Source organism: Capra hircus, chromosome 6, assembly GCF_001704415.2.
Source record: "Capra hircus breed San Clemente chromosome 6, ASM170441v1, whole genome shotgun sequence".
NCBI lineage: Eukaryota > Metazoa > Chordata > Mammalia > Artiodactyla > Bovidae > Capra > Capra hircus.
In genome coordinates, this window is record NC_030813.1 from 43,822,675 (window position 1) to 43,845,683 (window position 23,009).

Genomic DNA, 23,009 nt, shown 5'->3' on the forward strand with positions numbered 1-23,009 from the left:
CCCAGTTCACAAAGACAGGGAAATGCAAACACAAAGAGAAGCAAACACTGCTCTTCCTTTGTGACACATCTGAGTCTCAGAAATCTTCCCTTTATTAGCAGCCTACTGTATGCCTGCTCCCCCTACTCTTTGCTTAGAGATAATAGAGAGGTAACATTACTGAATGAATCTCACCCTTCTTGTGTTCTCTCTTCATAGACAAGTGTATCTTTTGCTCAATCTAAAGAAATTCCTCTATGGCCAATTTTCTCTCTTCCTTCCCCTCCTCCGTCTCCTCCTCCTCCTTCCCTTCATTCTATCTTCTTCTCTTGCTTTTCTTTCTTTCTTTCCCTCCCTATCTATCTCCCTCACCTCTCTCTCCTTGTTCCCTCCACCCTTCGCACTGCCACATACAAATACCCCGATTTCTGTTACTGCTACATGCTCTCCTGCCTTCAATTACCACTACAACAAATTTAAAGATACCAGTTCTCAGCAAAGAAATGACAAGATCTCAAATATTTCTCACAGGAAGCTAAGATGCTCAGAGAAATAATGATGAATAATCTCTCTTTACTGAGTAAATAACAGTCAAATATTCCAAATGGCATAGCCCTTGAATTAGAGGAAATGACATTCAACATCCTCAAATACAACTCCATAAATCTTTTCATGATACTCTGAATTGGGGTAATTTTTACTTTTCTAATAATTTACTGCCAGGATCACTCACTTATCAGATATTGCTATATTTTCACACTTATCTCTTTCTGAATGTGAATTATATCTTGTCTCTTCAAATAGATTAGCAGCTCTCAGAGGAAATGTTGCTTGCGCTTATTTTTGCAAAATGTTTCACTCGTTTTTATTTTTCCAGATCCTCCTTTTACTCGTAGGTGTTCTATTTCAGTGGCCCAAGGATCACTTGGGAAGCTGGTCAAATACTTTTAATGACACAGTTCACAGACCACTTATGGAGAGCCACGGTCCTGTCGTGTCTGTGTGGCACGTTACCTTGATCTCAGGTAGATGTATTTTGACTGACATTGTAGACTTATAAAAAGAAACCCCAAACTTCAGAAACACCAAATTAGGCCACTATTAAAGAGAGACTAGTCCTAAAAATAGCTCAGCTATCTAGGGATTTTAAATATAGAAATTCTTTTTCGTCTTGAACATTTGAAACCCTTGTCCTAGTACCTAAGCTCATTATCGCTTAAATAACTGATTCTCAAGTTGCTCTTGGGAGTGCCGACACCCTGAGTAGTTTCTTAGAGTTAAAAACAAAGCCTTTCATGTCTTTCACATTTTAGATGAGCCGTGGCGATTAAATAGACATTCACTGAGGACCTACTATGTGCCAAATAGCCTACCAAATGCTGGCATTTCAGGGATTCAGCCCTTAGGACTTCGTAAAGAGATCACCCTTTAAAATCTGCAGTAAGTACATGTTCTTATGTATCTGCTTAAAATTTACAGAAACACCATAAGATAACCAGATAGACCTTATGAGTGAAAATATCAGGGCTGATAAGTTTCGATTGGCACTGCTCATTAAATCAAATATAATACTCAGTTGATGGAAGTTATTTTTGGATTAGGAATCGGTGGACAGGAAAAAAATAATTCAGATCATTCCATAAACTTTTTACTTTTAACTGAAAATTTCTTTAATTCAAGGAGAATATCCCAAAGCAAGACTGAGACATCTTGAGGGTCACAAGAGTTCGTGGGACCAGAGTCTCATTGAAAATCTATTTCCAGATAGAGTTCCCGAGGTCCAGAGTGAACAAAACAAAGTGAAGCAGAAGTGTCAGAAGTGTTTTTTTTTGTTTGTTTGTTTCTTCTAAATGTGATGTCCAAAGTTTAGGAGCCATGGACAGGACAGGGAACCCTTTGTTGCTCCTGAACTAATTTGATTTCTCTAACCCCATCTCCTCCATCCAGAAGGTTCTCCCTTGTGGTAGGAGGGCAGTCAATACTCAATTCCTCAATGCCACTACCCCTGTCATCTTCCCACTAATCGCCAGCCTCTCAATTTCATCCCACAAGCCTAAATCAACAGTGCTAATGCCTCCCATAACCTCTGGATTATTTCCTGTGTGTTGATTTTCTGGGGAATGTGTACATTTTGGTGTTGACAGTACAAGGTATATTCCATGCTCTCTCTTGAACTTAGCAGGTTTTGATAGATTTATGTGAGGACAGATGGCCATTACAGGCTGAAGGCTGACAAGAGGCAGTTCAGAACATTGTTAACACACTTGCACAAACTCTCAGCAGTGCAGCACTGTGCAGAATGTAATTCAGACTATAGCTTTTTTATTGCTGCCTATTTTCTTTTGTCAAAAGAGCCTGCTGTGCAGAGCAACAAATGGCTGCTATTACCCAGAATGTAATGGGTGTCAGACAAATCACGTAACACAAACAATCAAGAGTATGTAGGTCATATTTCAACAGAGCACAACCTTAGCAATATTTATGATTACTGCATTGAAATGTGCTCTATAATAAACAAGTACCTCTACATCACTCACACTTATGCACTTCTGCACAGCAAATCTGGAGGAAGTGGTACACACTCTCCAGTTATCTTTTTAAGCAAACCTTTAAAAAAAAGTCAGAGACAAGTTTGGTTTGGTTTTGTGTTTCATTATGTGATATAAAACGATTTCCTTTGAGGAGTTCTCTTTTGGGTTGGTTTGTTTAATTGAATGACTCTAATAAACGGCGAGTCCTCTGTTCTGTATTCTGTGCTCCACTATCCAGCCAAAGACTTCAGCAAGATTTTTTTTAATAGTTTACATAGTCTTATGGTTTGCATTTGACACAACCTCTTGCTAAATCTGAGACTTACTTTGGAGTTTGACAGTAGGATTTTTCTTATGTTACATGCCAATTCAAAGATTTCTCAAGGAAAGAAAATGAGAAGATGATTTTCTAATTTTCTTAAAAACTTACCAAAGGAGGAGGACTGGGCAAAGAGGTGTGTGACTTGAGTTCACCCACACACTTTTGGCTTCAAGAACTCGGAGTGGGTGACAAGGGAGCATAGGAAGCACTGAAACTCAATCAGTATGAACAGTTTACTGCTATTCCTCCAGTACTCTTTCTTCATCCCTAACTTCCCCAAGACTCACTGGATCTTTACAAGAGCCAGCAATCAAAGTGTTAACCGCTGGCACAGAGGGCCTCTCCCACACCCTGCTCTGGTACCCAGGCTGGCATGTCCACTCTGACTGATGGAGCCCCCACCTTTCCTGCTTTTTAAGCATTTCTTATGTCACTCCTGATTACTGCGCGACAAACTGGCCTTACAGAAAAACTTCAGAACATGTGTCTGACGTGTCTCCCATGACATGTGTCTAATGCCCCAGCTTTCTCATGGAAAATGTAGAGCTGTTATCCATTGGCCCTCAGGCACTTTCCCACCAAGCTGGGGCAGGAGAAGTTGTCAGGGTGTCTCTCACCAAACCCCTGAAGTAGATGTGGGAGAGAAAACTGCTTTGCTATCCTTGGCTTGAAAGAAATTAGATAGTACCATTTCCAGAAAAAAAAACTGAGGCACTTTTCAGACGTTGAGGCAAGAAGAATGAGATTAAAACAAGAGAATGAAGGATATGCTTGAAATATGGAAGAAATTCCTGTCAGGACAAGTTGCCAAACACTGGAATGGGCTGTAAAGAGAATTTGTTGGGTCTCCCTTTCTTAGCTTCTTCAGCCATAGGAATGGATTATACGGCCTGTCAAAATCACTTTCTCGTTCTCTGTCATTGTGGCTTTCCTTTAAAACTACCAACTACTACCACCAAAAAAGAAAAAAAAAAAAAAAAAACTTCTTCTCATATTTTGCTTTGTTCTATTTCCCCACAGATAAGTCACATACAGAAGATGTATATAGCAAGAGGGTATAGCAAATGTATGCTGTTTGTCAATATTCCATCCAGCAAAATCACCTTTTAAAAGGATAGGAAATCAGAAGTCCACTATCGTGAGAACCATGGGGAAAACATACATGTCAGTGGAGGAAAACATTACTAAGGCCTCCTGTGTTAGGGTGATGAGACTGCTGACGGTTTTGTTCTTTCTTCCTAAACAGTTTGAAAATAGTTATATTAATTCTTATTACTTTTATAGTAACACAATAACGTTTACGTATATAGGTACTTATAAATACATATCCATGTCTATACATATATACCTATACGCAGGCGTGCTCAGTCACGTCCTGCTCTTTGCAACCCCATGGACTGTAGCCCACCAGGCTCCTAAGTCCAGGCAAGAAAACTGGAACGGGTTACCATTTCCTCCTCCAGGAGATCTTCCTAACCCAGGGATTGAACTTGCACCTCCTGCATTGGCAGATAGATTCTTTACCACTGAGCCACCAGGAAAACTCCCTATATATATATATATGTACACACACACACACACACATATATATATGTACTATATATACACATATATATAAATAAAAATTGGGGAGGGGTTGTCACTCACTTTGTCACCTAAATCAAATTCCTTCATGTCCTATGGTTAAAACCATCATCGTGTTGAGCTGACATTGCTTTGCCATTCCCATTTCAGAAACAAAAATTCTAACACTCTGAACATCTCCATATGCAATAGATTTAAATGCCTTCTGCCAAAAGAGCATTCTCTTTTTTTCTCATCTTGCTTTACTAACAGTTATTTTGAAATCAAATTAGTTTTTACACCTGTAAAAGAGATGCATTTTTTTTTTTTATCAGCCAAAATGAGCTAGTTTAGGACAAACACAAAGTCAGACCAGCTGGTGATACCTAATAAAGCAAACTTCCTAATTCATCCCTCCTGTTCCCCTAAGACTCTGCAGATGGGGCCAAGGGATTATTCTGGAGGTCTTAGAATTTTGTTGACTCTTTACATTTTCACTTAAACATTTGGAAAATTTCACTAAAATTTGCAAGAGTAAAGAAAAAGAAGACACAAGAAAGGCCTGGGTAACAGCTTGATCCATGTGCTCTGTTGTAACTAAAGGCATTAAATGTATACAGCAAGGATCAACAAATCAACAACCTGAATGCCATCCCCATCCTGTCTACCTCTCTGGTGCCCCAGAGGCAGACATCACTAATTGATCATGACATTCCCACTGAGTACAGACTTGGCCTTAGAATCCTTCTCAACACAATGCTTCTGGCAGCCAATACCAATCAATGACACTTGGCAAGTGAAATAAAACCTATTTAACATAACAGATGTCCACCACTATCTTTAAAATTCAGGCTTCAGGAAAGAGCCATAATCTCTAGTCAGACAGACCTGCTTTGAACCCAGGGTCTACCACAGAGCTAGAATCAACATTTTTTCCTTAACAATAAAGTGGACAGACAGTCAAAAAATAATATTGATATATGTGAAGTGGCTATTAGTGAGTGCCTAGCCTCTAGGACTTGTAGTAGCAAATGAATATCCAAGGGGAGATTTTTCTACCTTGATTTGGTAAATCTCACACCCATACCAAAAGCAGTATATGTTTAATTTCATGGGAAATTAGGGAGATTTTACTATAAAAAGAATACTTATATAAAATAATATATAATTTCATATATGAAACAGGAGATAATATTAAGACCAATAAAAGGAAACAGGCAAAGGTAGCCAAAGTTGAAGAGATGAAAGTTACAGTGACTTCCATAGATGAATTTAATGTAGAGTTAGTAATTGAATAGCTAATTGAACACATATGCTGGCACTGGACTAAGCTTTTTTCATGTTTTATCTCACTTAATCCTCACAGTGACTCAATGAGATGTAGGCACTGTGATCAGCTTCATTTGATACAAAGCATCCCGAATCTTACAGAATTTAATTAAATTGACCAAAGGCCATACAGCTAGATTGGGGCAGATCCAGAATTTGAACTTTGGTTTGTCCAATATCAGAGCCAAGGTTTTTCACAACTTCACTAAACTATGCTGGTTTTTAAAATATCATTATAAACTACTTTCATTTGAAGTTCTTCAGTTTATAAAGTATATTAGTTCAGGCTGTACTACATGAAATCACCATTTTTTTAATACATCAAAAATGTTGAATATTGACAATCTTATATTTCAATTTATAATGTGGTATCTTTTGCTCCAGAAATATCTTCTCCCCTTTCCACCCACGCATGTAAAAATCAAATGCAAATATTTTTCTCCCTTGAATTCAGTTCAGTCGCTCAATCGTGTCTGACTCTTTGCAACCCCGTGGACTGCAACACGCCAGACTTCCCTGTCCATCACCAACTCCTGGAGCTTGCTTAGACTCCTTTCCACAGGTCAGCTCCGTCATTCACTGCCTAATGGTATTGCCTTAATGCTTTCTTCAATCCTGAATGCTCTCTACAATTCTTTGCTATCTTTTGCACAATCATGGTAATTAACTTGAAGCCATGTGAAGAGTTCCCTCTGATAACTTGTTTTCTCCCTTGGATGATGCTCTTGAGGCACAATCAGTGTTTGCCCATCCTTCAAACACTACTACTCAAATTTTACTGAAGATGTTTAGTGGAGATAGAGGTATTGTCTACCATTTCAAACCCACAATACCTCCATAAAAAAACAAAACAAAAACAAAACTCTCCTCCCCAGTCCCTTCCTCCCTATACCATCCTCCAGGCAAGTTTCAAACTTCTTCCAGCCACCTTCTGCAGCCTCCAGATTCTTTTTCATCCCTTGATTTTCCTGTAGCTGGAAATACCTTCTGGTATGTAATGCAATTTGACTTTGCATCAGCTTATGTGATTTGTATCTGCACTCATTACCACCTTGCTCAACAGATGAAAAACCAATCTCTGGACCCACCTTCCTTAGAAAGTAGTAAAATATTATAAACACTAAATATTATCTTCCCTTCATGTTACTTGGACAATATGTATTATTTTCCAAACTGACTGTAAGACCACATCTTGAAAACAAGAATATTTCTTTAGCACCCTCTATGAGCCAAGTATAATATTCTATGCTTTACATGGATTAGTCTCTATGTCTTATGCTTGTCATATATTTCCCAAAACCTACTGTGTTGCAAGCATAGAGCTGGTATTGTATATGTTATATATATGGGTAAACTGATTTCCATGGAACTCAATAACCTTTCAAAGCACTAAGAAAGAGGGCTTTAAACTAGTAAGATGAATTCTGATTCACCAACAGAAATAAATTCACTGTACTGTAGATATTTTTAAGGGTGGCAGGTATTTTTTTAAAGTTTCTCTTGTACAATCTTAATAGTATGACCTACTAACCTTTCAAATGTATAATTAAATTATTTAATGTTAGGTCAATATGAGAAATAGTAAAATTTCTGACAAGAAGAAAGTAAAGTGCTTTTTTGTAACACTATAATCTCCTGAATAGAAGGAATGCAATTTAAATTATATGATATACATGCAAATTAGCAAACACTGTAAAAACAAAGATACCCAATCCTAGCTAGGATGTAATAAGGCAAATATATCTACATTTTTATTGTAAGAGCATGAGTGGAAACACATCTTTTGACAATATGGATCAAACCCCCAAGATATTTATATCCTTATATTCAATATTAATGAGCACTAGAAATTTATTTTGAGAAAAATAAGAGTAAAAAATTTATAAACAAAAATTTCCACCCTAGTGCTATTTCAGAATAGTAGCACTTTAAAACAAACTAAATGTATAACAGTAAAAGTATAAATAAATTTTTATACATTTTGAGGTATCCACTCAAACCAATGTTATATAGCCTACTAAAAAAAAGCCTGATAATAAAAGGTCTGTGATAATATAAACCTTCCATATTTAAAATGTTAACCGAAGAAACAGAATGCAAAATTATGTGTATACAAAATTGTCGCAGATGTAAAACTATTCATAGAAAACAATTTAGAACTATACACAATTTTCCACTAGTTTGTATTTCTGACATTTTTTATAGTAAGCTTATATTATTTATAAAAAGAGAAAAATTTTAAAAATGGTTTTAATGGAAAGCTTGGTATTGTTATATGTAGTGAAAGCTTTCTCAATCCTTTCTAAACCAAAGTAACTTACACACAGAGAATCCAGAACACTCTCAATTAACGGAATTCCTTTCAACTGGATTGTTGCTGCTGCTGCTTCTAAGTCGCTTCAGTCGTGTCTGACTCTGTGCGACCCCATAGGACGGCAGCCCACCAGGCTCCCCCGTCCCTGGGATTCTCCAGGCAAGAACACTGGAGTGAGTTGCCATTTCCTTCTCCAGTGCATGAAAGTGAAAAGTGAAAGTGAAGCTGCTCAGTCGTGTCCAACTCTTCGCGACCCCATGGACTGCAGCCCACCAGGCTCCTCCGTCCATGGGATTTTCCAGGCAAGAGTACTGGAATGGGGTGCCATCGCCATTACTAGAGCCAAAGTAGTATATTTTCCCAAATTTGGTAATGTCTGTTATACTGGTGACTGAAATTATGTAAAATAATAAAACATTATGTAGGCGAATGAAATAGGATTAAGACAAGTTTATACAGAAAGATCCAATAAAGGTATGTTACTAAAAGAAGGGCTGTCAAATGAAAATACAGGGAAAACATGGGGAATTATGATTATGATTTATATTAAAAATCATAAAAATCTAGAATGATTCTGCACTCAGGCTACCACACAAATAGACTTAATTATTTTTCCTTCAAAAAGCAAGAAAAGACAAGTAAATACCATCCATGATACATTATTAGGGATGTTTGTATCACAAAGATGAATGGATCCCCCATTAGTACATTTTAGTTCAGCGCAAAGGTCTGTCTTATATCAAAAGTTTCATATTTGAATACATAATTTGTATGTTTTAAGCAGAAGCAAAACAATTAAACTGTGTATACTTCAATCAACTTTTTAAAATAAGCCCACCAAATACTCACTCATTGGTTAGATAAGGAGTCTAATGTACATAATATATACACACAAAAGTTACTTATAATCATATGTGTAATTTTAATTTATTTAAGAAATGATGTTATGTACATATTTTATATGTGAATACATGTATGTATATGTGTATTTGTAACAATATATTTATACCTGTATACACATACATAAAATATATATAAATACCATGAAATTATCTGCTCTACTGCTTGACCAAATCATGCAATCATGCAATAGACCTTTCATAAGGAGGTAATTTAGCAAACTCAGAGTGTGAAATTAAACTTAGCAACAATGACCACGGTGCGTGTAGGCACCACAGTTCTGGTTGAAAGCATCTTGTTTAACTTACTGTTCCTTTACCCTTATCAGCAATGGCCAGAGCCTAGGAACTTCTTGTTTAGACATCCTAAGATTCACTTTCTAGTGAGGTTCAAGTACCTAAACCTAAGCTCTTACTGCAAAGGTACCATTTGCACCCCACTCAGATGTCTGCCTAGGAACTCTTTGGATTTGTAAGTCTCTTAGGGATTAGTTCAAGTTTTTAAAGCTTCTTCCTCTTCAGGATGTGGAGTAAGACTGGCCAAATAAATTCAGAAGTCCAAATGGTGAAGGAAATTGCTCTTGTTTAAAATATATAAGAACATTTTGTTTTGGTGAATGGGCATATTTTCATTTTTCTCCTTTACTGAAAAGACATAAAAACAGTATCAAATATAAGAGAGCATTATACTATTAAGTATAATAAACAGTAACAACATATTTCAAGTAAACCTGAGTTCAAACTTTTACTCTTTGCTTTCTAGCTCTGTGATCTTGGGCAAGTTACTTAACATCTCTGAACCTTATTTCCTCATCTTAAAAAACAAAAACACCACCATCTTCATGAGGCTCTTGTGAAATTAGCTAAAATGACTTATATGCTTGGCATATTTATTGAGTGGAAGACCAATAAAGGTTCATTTCTCCTCCTATTCAAGTTTTAGTGTCTTAATTGGGAGTAGGTTTATTTGTGGATCCAGATCAGTAATATACATTAGAGAGTCTGTCCCAAGTCTGACAAACAATAAATGTCTCCTCTTAAAAAAATAAACAACTGAAAATATTTATAGATAACTTCTTGTTCAATGTTGTTTATACTCTTAGTTAATTTCATTAATTATATAGAGACTATACTTTGTTTAATATACATTTCACATACACACTCATCCATTCAAAAAGGTCCAAATGAAATGTAAGACTTACCTGCAGTTCCAGAGAGTTCCACACTTAAGGTTCGCTCAATAGTCTTGTTCTCAAATGGGGAACCCTTGGGGTCACTGGAAGATATGGCACATTTATAAAAACAAACTGAAATGGAGTTGCTGTAGCCAAATGTATTAGAACCCCCTTCCCTTTCTGAAAATGGTTACATTTCTTAATACTTACTTTGGTGACTCTGGGGTCAGAGGAAGAGATAAAGTTGTTGGTTTGGCTAAAGGAAAAAAAAGGAAACTAATTATGAAATATTGAGTGTTTTTCTGATTTGGTTTCTTTCTACAACAGTCAAGTTGGAAACTGGAAACAGGAAAACTAAAGTAAGGAAATCCCTGAATATTGGATCAAAGTCAGACAACAGTCCATTATGCTAAAACAAATTCCAAACAACATTTGCATCAGTAGACTATCATTTGAAAACATACGAAAACAGAATTTTCCCCAAAATGTAGCATCACTGTTAAGGATACAAAATTTGCATAAGACCATCAGAGAAAAATAATGTTTTCTATTTTAATTTGGAATATAGTACACGGTTTGTTTAGACATGAAAACAGCAGAGTAACTATAAGACGACAGAACGTTATGAATATTCAGTTGATTTTTCTCCTAAAATGTAAAATTTTACATCTAGCTTTGAGAATAGGTTATTGCTATGAAGCCAAACTCCCTCAATAACCATTCTATCTGCTGAAAATTAATTGAGAGACTGTGACAAATTATAAACACTGACCCAAATATTTAGAAGGGTTCAGATCCCCAAATCTGATAGGCAACTAAAATAAAAATAACGTTTATCAGTTGAGAGACCTATAGACTTGCAAAGAGAGCTCATCTACTTCTTTTGATGTTTCCTGAGTCTTACCTCCTACAGGAGGCATTTCCCAATTATGAAGGGTGGAGTAAGAATCTTCTCACTCCAAAATTTCAATTGCTTCTCCTTGGCAGTCTTGTATTTTGAACAGAAGGAGGAGAAAACTGGTGAGAAACGTACTTGGGGTATACATCCACATATTATGTGTATATAGATATATATATATACATATATATATGCTTACCTATAAAGATATATTTATATGTATGTAGGTTTTGTCATTTTTTCTCGTTAAAATAACTGCTTTCAAAAGGTCAAGAGGTAGCCATTTATGTAATGAAAATCATGGACTTGAAACCAAAAAGGTCTTTAGAATAAACTTTCTTATTTTATGGATGAAAAACTTGAGACCTAAGATGCTTAATGATATTTCCAGGGCCATAAAACTAGCTACTGGCAGAGTTGGGCCCAGAATGTTTTCCTTCTCCTATTATCAAAAAGAATTGCATTCAATAGATATTAAAACAAATTAATCAACCTCAGTAATTAAGGTCCCTTGAAATGTGAAAATATTATTTATGTCCAAATTAGGTTGAAATTAGGTACTTTACTTGGACAAATAGCATTTACATATTTAATTTGTAGATTTAAAATTCATTTTCAAGCAACTGAATGTTTATCATCTATCCAGTGTGCATCCAGAAGTATGAAGCTAACGCAAATTAGGTGCACTGATTGATTGGCTTTTTCAGATATACCAATAAATAAACTGATTTGACATTAATTTTTTAGGATATCTGATATAAAGAGCCTTTCAAAAAGAACACATTTATGAAGGAACTTTACCAACTTCCCTGGTGCTCAATTAATAATTAAGATGACCTATACAGGTTCTACACAAATATTACCAGGTATGAACTATGTGTTGTCACACAATGATGTGCATTGTAAATAAGTTGCTGAAATCTCAGTTTTCAGGGTTTAGGGTAATGTTCAAAGGAAGATTCCCAAAATTCTGATAGCTGGGTACAAGTAAAGCCTATGGCAATGGAAGGAGATGGACAGGAAGTGGTCATATTTCATGAGATAAAATGCAACCAGCAAATGAGGGCCACAGCAAGGGTATAGCTTCAAGAATCCAATCCCCAAATAAGCCCACACTTAGAAAAACTTAAAGTGCTGATTTGGTTTTTTGTAAGTTTAACCACACTATTCCAATGACTGGAAGACCAGGGACTCTGAGATCCTTGAGGACAGGAATGAATCTTTTTCATGAAGACCATGATATTTTTGACGAATGATTGCATTAACAAAGGGATCAATAAAAGAACAAACGGGCCCCCACAATTGCCAAAGCCCAGACCTTTATACTAAGGAAGTAAGCTTGATGCACAACAGTACAGAAAGCACACATGAAGCTAGTGTGAAAAAATGACAATACATTCAGTAAGGAAACCTCAGAAAATTATCTAGCTATTGTCTCTAATCATTCATATATTTTATATATTAAAATTCTGAATAATAAATATCCCCTGAAACTCAGCATTTATATTCTACTGGTTTTTAACAATCAGCCATAGCTACATGTTTGTTTTCTTTTAGACCTTAAGTAACTACAGGATTTTTTTTTTTTTTTTTTTTTGGTTAATAAGCTTTGTTCTGTTCTGAGCTAGCTATACTTTTGCTGCCTCACCATAGAAATATACCTTATTAAAAAAACCTACATACAGCAGGTCTCATCCAAAGAATATGTCCTTCAAAGGCCAATTTAATTTCTCACTGCCATGGTTTGTAACAGATTACAGTAATATTTAGTGGTGCGTGGACTCACAAAGTTTTAAAATCCTCAAAATCCAAAAGGACCAACTGGACGGAAAAAAAAAAAAAAAAAAAAAAAGAACAACAGAAAACCCCACACACACTTCAGAGAATGTGCTGCTGGACTAGGTTCACTCACTAAAGGGTTCTAGAAAGTTTGCAGCTTTAAATTCAGCTCTAGAAAATGAATGAATGACCAGGACCAGGCAACGACTAGTCCAGTGAGTCCTTCAATTCAGGGCCTAGAATCCCACAGCACAGTTGGTCCTGAGCTAAGAAAACTGTTCCAGTGTGTGTGTTTGAGAAGCCAATCAGGGGGAAGCAAACTAAGAGACTATGGCTCATTTTGTAAGTATAGTTCCTTGAACTGATAGAAAGGGATGGACAGTGATTTCAAGATATCCACCAAGGAAAACCTAATGAAGAGCCAACTAAAAACATTAAAGGAATATGAAAATCCCAGGCTTATGGTGAAGTAGGAATGAGAGAGGGAAATTCAAAACACTGGGAAAGAAAAGATGTATTAAAAGCAGCAGCAACAGCATACCTGTATGAAATAATCATGGTTCAAAACAGGGATCAGGGGCTACCACTCTGCAGCTGGAAGGGGAATTGGGGAAACAGAAGGAAGAAAAAGAGGTGGATGTTTATAATTACTATTTTAGAATGTGTCTACTTCCACTACAAAGTCAGAGGAACAGATAATGTGGAAGTTAAATATATTAAAGGAACAGCAACTTTCTATGAGCTCTCTTTGGGCCTCTACAACTAGAATGCTTTGAGGGAAGACACCAAAAATAAAGAAAATTTTATATTTGCCAACAGAAGTTTTCCCCAAATCACCCTGTTCTGCTCAGGAGCATCAGCTTTTCAGTAACGTATGGGGACAATAGAAGTCAACCCAGATGTTTAGTATATAAGCAATATATTTTTAAATAGAAAGAAAACATTTTAAATATCCAGGAATTTCCAAATTGATAGTTACAAAATAAAATGTGTGAGTGTGCCATGTAGTCTAAAAATAGAATGTACATCATAACTGGGAGTGACTGCCTAAGTACTATTTGCTATTTCTTAAAGCATAAACAGCAATCAACAGTGCCTCATTTTTTCCCCCGTTATTGGAAGGGAAAAAAATAAAAGCGTTTTCATGAACTGGCTAGCCCAGCTTGCTCAGAACTTCAGCTATCTCAGCAATTCAGAGATTCCTACCAACATCACCTGATATTGCAATGCCCTCTGCACCCCATCTCCCACAACCTGGCTAATATTTCAGGTGCCTTTTGGGGACTGTGAATTGGGCTGCATTTCAGCTGAACAGGATATGTTCAATCTGGGTCCAAGGAAGGATTTTTTTTTCCCTACTATCATAAAGTGTTGAACTCTCTGTCAAGAGAGACACCGATGGAACAGAAGCCTGAGGTTTGGGTGTCCTCAGCCTGGAGCAGGTTTGCTCTGCCCTCACCACCCTTACCAACAGTGGGTGTTCACGGGTCCAGCCTACCTTGTAGATGTTGTGTCTGCGATTGTGTGTGGGCCTTCTTTTTGGAGGTGCATTTGTCTCTGCTGCTGTTCCGGTTCTCTGTGGGTTTGGTGTGAGGAGGGTCATCATTTGTGGTCAGATACTTGAGAAGCTCTGAGCATGGACGTCTTTGTGGCTTTTGCTGTTGACAAATGCTCTTCGCTTTATTGCTCCATGAATTCTCGGTCTTAAAAACAAGGCATAAAGAAAGGGAAAATTAGTGAACTGAACCTTATCAAAATGGATATAGGTTTTCTGAAGAGATGAGATTTTCAATGAAGTGTTCAGTCTAAGTGTACTAGATCTATGAGCTGTGAATAATTGTTTGCAGAACAAGGAAAGAAAATTACATTTAAAATTCCTAAATGACATTTATACAGCTTTTTATTTCATTTCTCCTACATTTCAATGTTCCTACTCAGCAACATGTAACTAACAAGACCCTACAGCGCCTTTACTGTGAATTTAAAAAAAAAAAAAAAAAAAGCTGGCTTAAACCTTAATTTGCCACTGATTGCCAGAGCCCAGTATTCACAATTCTCTTAAGTACCCCTTAACGCTCCGTTTTCACTCACAGTGAATGGCAAGACAAACATTGTTTAATACAGCCCGCTAACTGAATTATGTCATTGCCAGCATTCCATCCAATTAATGGCAGAGATAGATCTTTTGCGGTGATTCCTGAGCAATCTTTCTCAGGTTAGACAGCTGGCAAAATGGCACTGCAGCATCTTAAAGACACTCATAGATGATACCAACCTATCAGCAAATTTTATTGTAGCCCACGCTGCTGCATGTATTAATAAAAGAGGCATGAAGTAACAGATGGTAGAACTTGCATTTCAATTGTCCAAAGACAAAGCATCAGTGAACTCTTCCTAGCTTCAAATAGCTAGACTACTGCTTTTGGAGACCCATTTTATAATGTTTCACCATTATGAAGTCTCTGCAGGATTCCAGCTGAATTAATACATAGGAGCCTATTGTTTATAGCTTTAAGCAAAACCTCCTTGTGACTTCCCCTCCTGTATTAAAAAACTTTACAATTGTACCTTAACAACTGCAGGGTTTGTTCTGATCCTGTGATTATGGTTTGCATGGTTCTGGGTACTGAGGCCACTGCATTCATTATAACTTAGCTGAGTGTTGGCTGGTGCCAGTAAGAGCTTCTTAAGCTAGAAACATATCCAGGAGGAGGGAAAGCGAGAAAAGTTAGGCATCTTTTAAGCATGAGAATAAGCTACTAAAACTTTAACCTTAAAATTAATTATAATTACAAAAATGGATTCACTCTAATCACAGAACACCTTAGCACAATAGCACTAAAGGAAACTAATTTTTTAAAAATTAGAAAAAGTTGGGTATTACACTACCAATTGTGAAAGTGTTACTGTTTGCCACATTTAAAACTTAGCTGTGTCTACCTTAATTTTTCTTTAGATAAAACAAGGCAAAAGAATCTTCCTAAAAAGATTCCAAATACTTAAGAGTTGAGAAAGCCGCTTTGATAAATGAAGGCTAGGAGAATGTGTGTACATTTTCCCCTCAATAACCCAAATGAATCAAATACCAATAAATGAAAGATTATGTGATGCTTTGAATCATGTTTTTCAAATAAGCATAAAACACTACTGATTCAAATAATATTCGGGCTAAAAGAGCAAGTTTTGCTAAAAAGGACTTTTAAGAAGGTAGAGTTCTGGCTTGTAGATTAGGAGATGTGGGTTTTGGCTTAGGCAAAACATTTCCTCTCTCTTGACCTCTGTCTCTTCATTTGATTCACTGGCCTTCCAGGACCTCCCTGCTGGGACATGCAGTATGACTCTGAGTGAACAACCCCTCCCAGTTGAAACCATGGTGTGGATGGAAATGATTGGGTATTATTTTATCAGAGCACTAGAGAGCAAAGCCAATGCCACTGACACAAGGAAAAATTGGGAGATACATATGTTATCATTGTTTATAAGACAGTCTCCTCCAGACCAGAAATCTCAAAATGCAAAGGAATATATGGAATATATTATATGGAATGCTTTTAACATTTAAAAACTTAGAGATGGGAGAGAAACAGCAACTATAAGGCAGGCCAAAGCACATTATTAAAGTTTGCAGGATGACGTTTCATAATTTACATTATGTGCTCTTACATCAGATTTATGGCAAGTGACAAATGGCTACCATAGCTGAGAAGGTAAACTGTGTCTTAGAACTAATAAAATCCTGGTTGAGCACTGCCTTGAAAAGAAAATTCACTCTTCATTGCTAACAAATCCACTCTTCATTGCCTACCATAAATTTAGGAAACTTAGGTTGCAAATGTGCTATTATTTTCTAATCTTCGTAAGAATTATGGATGCAAAGCCTTAAAATATTGCATGCTCTTTGATCTACCTGCTATTTCTAAAATAATATGCATGAGAATAAAACTACAAATATATCAATTATCATGCAATTTATGATCATGAAAAAAAATAGGAAAAAGACTAAATAACCAACCATAAGGGATTGCTTAATGAATTGGTTCATCTCTGAACAATAAAATGCTATGCAACCATTCAAAACTATGCATCTATTTAAAATTCCTGAACATGCTCATGATACATCTTAAAACAAGAGGAGATTTTGATCCTTTTTGATATTAGAGACTATTACAGGTGAACTTTCTGTCTATTCTTTTAGTCACCTACATTTTCTAAGTTTCTAACCATAAACATAAACAATATTAAGACATCAAAACCTACAAATAAACAGCAAAAGATAGTTTCAAAAAGCTGCAGTAAGACCTCATGAAGTCTGCATTATCAACAGTTTTCAACAGGGAATCACAGAATTTGCAACTCTGAGTATGCTTGGGGATTATTTTGGCATGAGTCTAAATGAAAAATCCAAACCTTATTGTTACTACATCATACCCATGCAGCGGGTAGCCAGAGGCAACTCCAATTCCTGTTAAACAGTAGGAAGGGTTCTTACTAGAGACGGCTCTTCTGCCTCCTGAGGCGGAGGGGTGCCGTCAGGCATGGAGGAAGGACTAGCCTCATTCTCGGTGGTCACATCTCCATCTGTCAGCGCATCAAATGAGGGCAATCCGTCTTCATCCACAGGGAGACTGTCCAGTGTCTCTGTGAGGACCGCTAGCAAGTTTGCCTCATTCTCTTCATCTATCTTCTGCAAAAACAGTAAAACAGAGGAAGACATGAGTGAGTTGACCCTGGGAGATGAGTAATCTATTAATCAGCATAGACTGAATATGTTTAACCAAATGAGTACATGATACACGAAATTCGGAACATTTATCCCATAACACAAAAATCATGTCCTCCTCAAATTCCAAACTCCCTTTTGGTCTGAATCATACAATCAATTAATACCTCTACTGGACCAATCTCTGATTGTTGAGCTTTCTAATTTAGCTATTTGTTATGTCAGTATTAATAATGCTAAATGTGATTCTGTCTTGTTCAGTCATTTTTCTCGTATTTATGTCTTGTTTTCTCAACTAAAAGAGAAGATTTAGAGAACCTCAGGGCTTGAGAGCATTTTAACCATTATCTACCGCAGCTTCAGACGGTGCTTCGATAGTGTTTCAGCCTCCTGTATAGCATATGCATCAAAATGTTCAGATAATTCTCTGTTCAAACACTGCCCGAAACTGAAGTGTACCAAGAGAAACTATACACTTTCATGATTTCATTTATAATTTCATCACTGAACACTCCACAGTTATTTATTTCTCTCCTTGACATCTTTCCCAACTTTAGTCATAAATCTATAATTGCCTATTGGACATTTCTACCTGATAAGAGGTTCCTTGTCTCAAAATTCAAACTAAGGACTTCTCTTGAAAAAAAAAAAAAAAAAAAAAAAAAAACTTGCTGTGTCTCTTGACTTTCTGGGTTTGTATAACATTTCTACAGATCCTTAACTCTGGAACTACCCTGAATCCTCTTTATCTGGCCAGGCACTAAGTAGGATCTTATTTGTAGCATATCTTAAACGTATTCATTTCTTAAGACCAAGGGTACTTTCTGGGGCAATATTCCTTCCAACAGGGGCTCTTGCAAATATAAATTTAACTCAATTTCCCACCTGCCACACTCATTCCCACCAACACATCCTTGGAAAGCTGATTTTCAGTTATTTATTGCACAAACATTTTTGAACACCTACTATATGTCAGAGTCATGCTAGGTGTTGGAGACACAAAGAGAAATAAGACAAAACTCTGCCCCTTTGAGAACCCATCAATGGAAGGAAAGAACCTGTAAACAACATGTTTTAAAAGATAATATTTGTTTATTTCAGCACTCTGTAAAAAGAAAAAAAAAACCCACCTCAAGATCTTCCAAACTAGAGCTTATATACCTTGTTGATAGGGCAATGTACTATATTCTTGTGTACCTTGGCAACCAATGCCAATGCTGGGCATACAATATAGTAAGTTATTGATTGCTTATTGAGTAATTCACTGATCTGCATTTTTATGCCTAAAATATATATTGTGTAGACTACTTTCCCTTTCTTCTTTAAGCACTTCATGTCGTCCAATCTGACCTGCTTCTTAAGTCATTTTTTAAGTTCTGTACACTATGACATTAACAATATCAGCTCAATTATCCCACACAGATTCTATTACAAAATGCACCTAAGCTGCTGACATCTAATGAAGCCAGCAGTGCCCATACTTCCTTTCTCTCTAGCACTGAACTCCAGTTAATTGACCTGACAAAATTACAAGAATCACAGAATAGGACAGCTAATCAGAAAATCAAATTGTATTACTAGAGAAATTAGGCAGGCCTTTCTCACGTATACACTCTATTTTCATATAAAAATTGTTTTCCCTCATTACTGGTAAGTCTCCATCCAGGAGGAAAACTATGAACCTCTTTCTCTTTTGGATTCAAGAAGCCAAGAAGAGCAATATATGCTCTTCATGGCAGAGTTTATTCGGCATTTTTAACATTTGTTTCAGTTTCCTTAATGCCCCTGGACTTGACGTTGTGAGTTAAGTGGTTTGAGACACACAGGGTGGAGTGACAGTTCTATGAGTTTTTAGACTGTAGTGCAGGAGATAAATTTTAACCAGAAGGCGTGAAATGTAAACTTCAAAAAGGTACCATTTCCTTCCAAAAATTGATCAATTCTTTACAATCCAAATTGCTCAGTTGAGTAGAAAGACTTTATTGAGCACCCCCTTCACCCTCAACTCTTCTGGCCTCTGTCCACGCAAACTTATAATAATAAAGATCATGAAATAATCTGCCCCTATTTTCTTTGGGGGATCATAATCTGGTATCCAAAGATGCCAATCTCTCCCTTTTAATTTTAACATAAATTTCCTCATGTACCAGAAACCAAATTCAGGTTATTGAACTATTTGAATAAAACTTATATTTGAACTAAATATATTGCTTAAAATCATCTCAAAATCATGAGATTTACATTAATATAAGTATCTCCATATTATCTAATAAATAGAGTCTTTGAAAATGTCTCAAACATACCAGACATGCTTACACACACACATACACACACATGCACATACACACAACCACACACACACACAGTTTAAATAAATAAATTGGACATTTTTTCCAGATAACCCAGTTTCCAGAAAGGCTTATTTCACTGAAGTTCAAAAAGAACTTAGGCAAAAATAGTTAAGCATGTTTACCAATAAATGAGTAATTTTGTTTACTCCGATTTACATTTTGTGTTTGACTTCCCAGCAATACTACAAGCCCCTATTTGCTTTCAATCACATAATACAATAGCATCTTAGTTCTATCCCTAGTGTAAACAAACCATGATAATTCCAATCAAGTCAGAATGACAAAGAACACTTAAATTAACTAGTTTTCTCCAATTTCTTTAATAAGCCCGGGTGAATGTACACCAAATACAATGGCAGAAATACTGGAGCTTGATAATGTCATAATTAATTTACAAGACCTGATTAAACCACCAGCTATTTAAATTTTCCTCTCCTCTGAAACTACAATGGGAGGGAAGAGTTTGTGGAATGGAAGACTGGCATTGTGTGTGTGTGTGTGTGTGTGTGTGTGTGTGTGTGTGTGGAAGTATGTGAAGTGGGTAGGCTAGTCTTAAATCAGTATGGAACAGTGGGACTGTAATCATTATAGTCAATGTCCATTAGAAATAATTATCAAACATTTTCATTTTCTTTCATCCTTGTATATGTGTTACTCAGAGAGGTGCTCTAGGACTGTTTTGATACAGTTGTTCTTGAATTAGAAAGAAACGAATGCTATGATTTCAAATTGTTTTCTTTCATCAGAGCAGACTAGGAAGAGGGTTTAATGACACTTTTGTGTTGAAGCTCAACAGATATTTGTACATGTAAAGTTGAGTGGACATTATACTTTCTTCTGACAATTTCAATTAGTTTGACATGAGTTTCAACAATTGAACACCCCAGAGAAGGCGATGCATTTGACAAAAAGAACTCTGTTAAACAATTAATGTTGCTTTCCATTATTGCTTCAGTATAGAGCTGCTTTGTGGCTCAGTGGTAAAGAATCTGCCTGCAATGATTCAATCTATGGATGCAGCCCACTCCAGTGTTCTTGCCTGGAGAATCCCATAGACAGAGGAGGCTGGTGGGCTACCGTCCATGGGCTCATGAAGAGTTGGACACAACTGAGGGACTAACACTTCCACTGTTTTTATAAAAATATATATATATGTATTAGTTCCACATAACTGAAGGCAAGAAAAGCAAAGTGGAGAAAAGAGAGAGCAGATCACCAACTGGGTGGTGATCTACAGTTGCACAAACAGCTCAGTCTCAGTGGGGGGCAGAAAGGCAGAGATGAAAATGGGAAATAGGCTAGTGTGAGGCAATCAAGTCACAACGAAGAGTCAGACATGACTGAGCGAGTAAGCACACACACCGCCATCCCCCGCCCAAATCTGAAACAATGCTGTGTCTAATAAATGATCGTTCAGAGCAGTCATTTAAGCCAGAAAATTCATTTCTTCTCTTTGGGATTGCGGGTCCCTTTATGAATTGCACTAAGTGTGATATAATTCAAAAGGTACGGTTGAAGAAAGGTAGATTCTGCCCCCTTGCATGTCCCAAGTCACCTCAAGATTGAAATTTGGGATCCAGTATATAATATCTGGGCCTTTTTCTTTTGTGAACGGTTGGCAAAAGGATCTTTCAACCAGTTACACATGGTGGGGCAGACAATGCATTCAACTCACCCAACTGCACACAGAGTGAATAAATCCACTAAATTAAGGAGGAGATGAGGGACTCTGAGATCCTGACACCTGAAGGGAGAAACACAGAGTGAAAACTGCATGAGGTATCCTGAATATTTTTAATGCAGGCTATTTTGGAAGGACCATGCCCTGCTTAGGATAGTAATTTTTTCCACATCTTGTAGAATTGCAATTACACTCTGTGTCCCCAGATTCTCACACTTGCTTGATCTCTGTTTGATAAAAATAGTTTAATAGCCATTTAATCACAGCTTCATTATCTTAACACTCTTAATGCGAATTAGGCCAGGAGAATTCACTCTTCCTTATTATTCCAATCATCAATAAGAAGGAAACAGTGGTGTCTTCTTATCATTCACTAATCAGTTTCAGTTCCTTAGGCACTACTGTTTACTCCAAGATCAATCTGTATGAAAGGTCACTTAACCTCTCTGAGCCTCCACTTTTTTACTATATAAAATTTGGGGTTATTATCTGCCAAATTCCTATGACAGAATTTTCTGCACTCATGAGTAATAAGGAGAAAAAAACACAAACAGTTGATAGAGGTCTTAGAATTCTTAAAGAAGGTGCTCAATAAACATCTCTGGTGTATATGCCCATCATCTTGATTAGCCATATTTGAACTCCATTCTTTGAGCACGATCTACAGCCGAATTTCAGCACTGGGCCAGCTTCCTCCCAAATTCCCAGCAAGCTTTAGGCGTCCTTCCTGCCCCATACTGCTGATTTGGAAGCAGCTAATGAAGACAAAATTAACTCCTACTTTAAGTGAGGCCTAATTAAGAAGGGAAATCGGCTAGAGTAACATCTGGTAATGTGTTCTCTGAAGCCAAATATAAATGACATTTTTGGATTATCCACTATTTTGGATTATTTGTTCCACTAGACACTACCAGGAGTTGAAATAATTACATAAGAAAGTGAATTTTATGATAGATTCAGGGGCTTAAATAAGGAATACAACTGACCATAGGAGTCCCCTTCCTGAATTACCATACATAAAGTTCTGTACTTCTGTTTCATGCACAAAAAGACAAAACATTTGCATGTAACAAAGTCAGTTTTGGGGCATAAAGTTTGATTCAAGATTTGCAAGAAGCTGAATTCAAAATAAAGAAAAAATTTTTTCTGAAATAAAAAATAACAATTCAGATTAAACCCCTGAAATAGAATTTGAAGTTTTCAATTTTTTAAAAGACCACTTTACACTGGACAGATAGCACTTCACTAATTGTTTATTGCACATGTCTGCTCTGAGTGGTCTGAGTCTTTGCTAAAAAGGTTGTTAAATCCCACCTTTTTTTTGCTTCATTCATTTTTCTTTTAATAAGGATAATTGCATTAGAGTATTGTGTTGATTTCTACCAAACATTAATATGATTCAGCCATAGGGAAAACCCACTTTCAAACAACTCTTTTTTCTCTTTCTCTCGTCGAGTGCTCTACCTTC

General features: G+C 36.6%; 1 protein-coding gene across 2 annotated transcripts in view; it reads right to left on the reverse strand.

Annotated features, from left to right (window-relative positions):
- PPARGC1A (PPARG coactivator 1 alpha) overlaps positions 1–23,009 on the reverse strand; it is a 121,204-nt gene that overhangs the window by 23,906 nt on the left and 74,289 nt on the right. For both annotated transcript variants that reach the window (XM_018049155.1, NM_001285631.1), the window contains 5 exon segments: positions 17,279–17,473; positions 15,358–15,480; positions 14,288–14,492; positions 10,323–10,368; positions 10,140–10,213 (listed from right to left, as the gene is read on the reverse strand). In XM_018049155.1, coding sequence (XP_017904644.1) covers positions 10,140–10,213; positions 10,323–10,368; positions 14,288–14,492; positions 15,358–15,480; positions 17,279–17,473 — 643 coding nt within the window.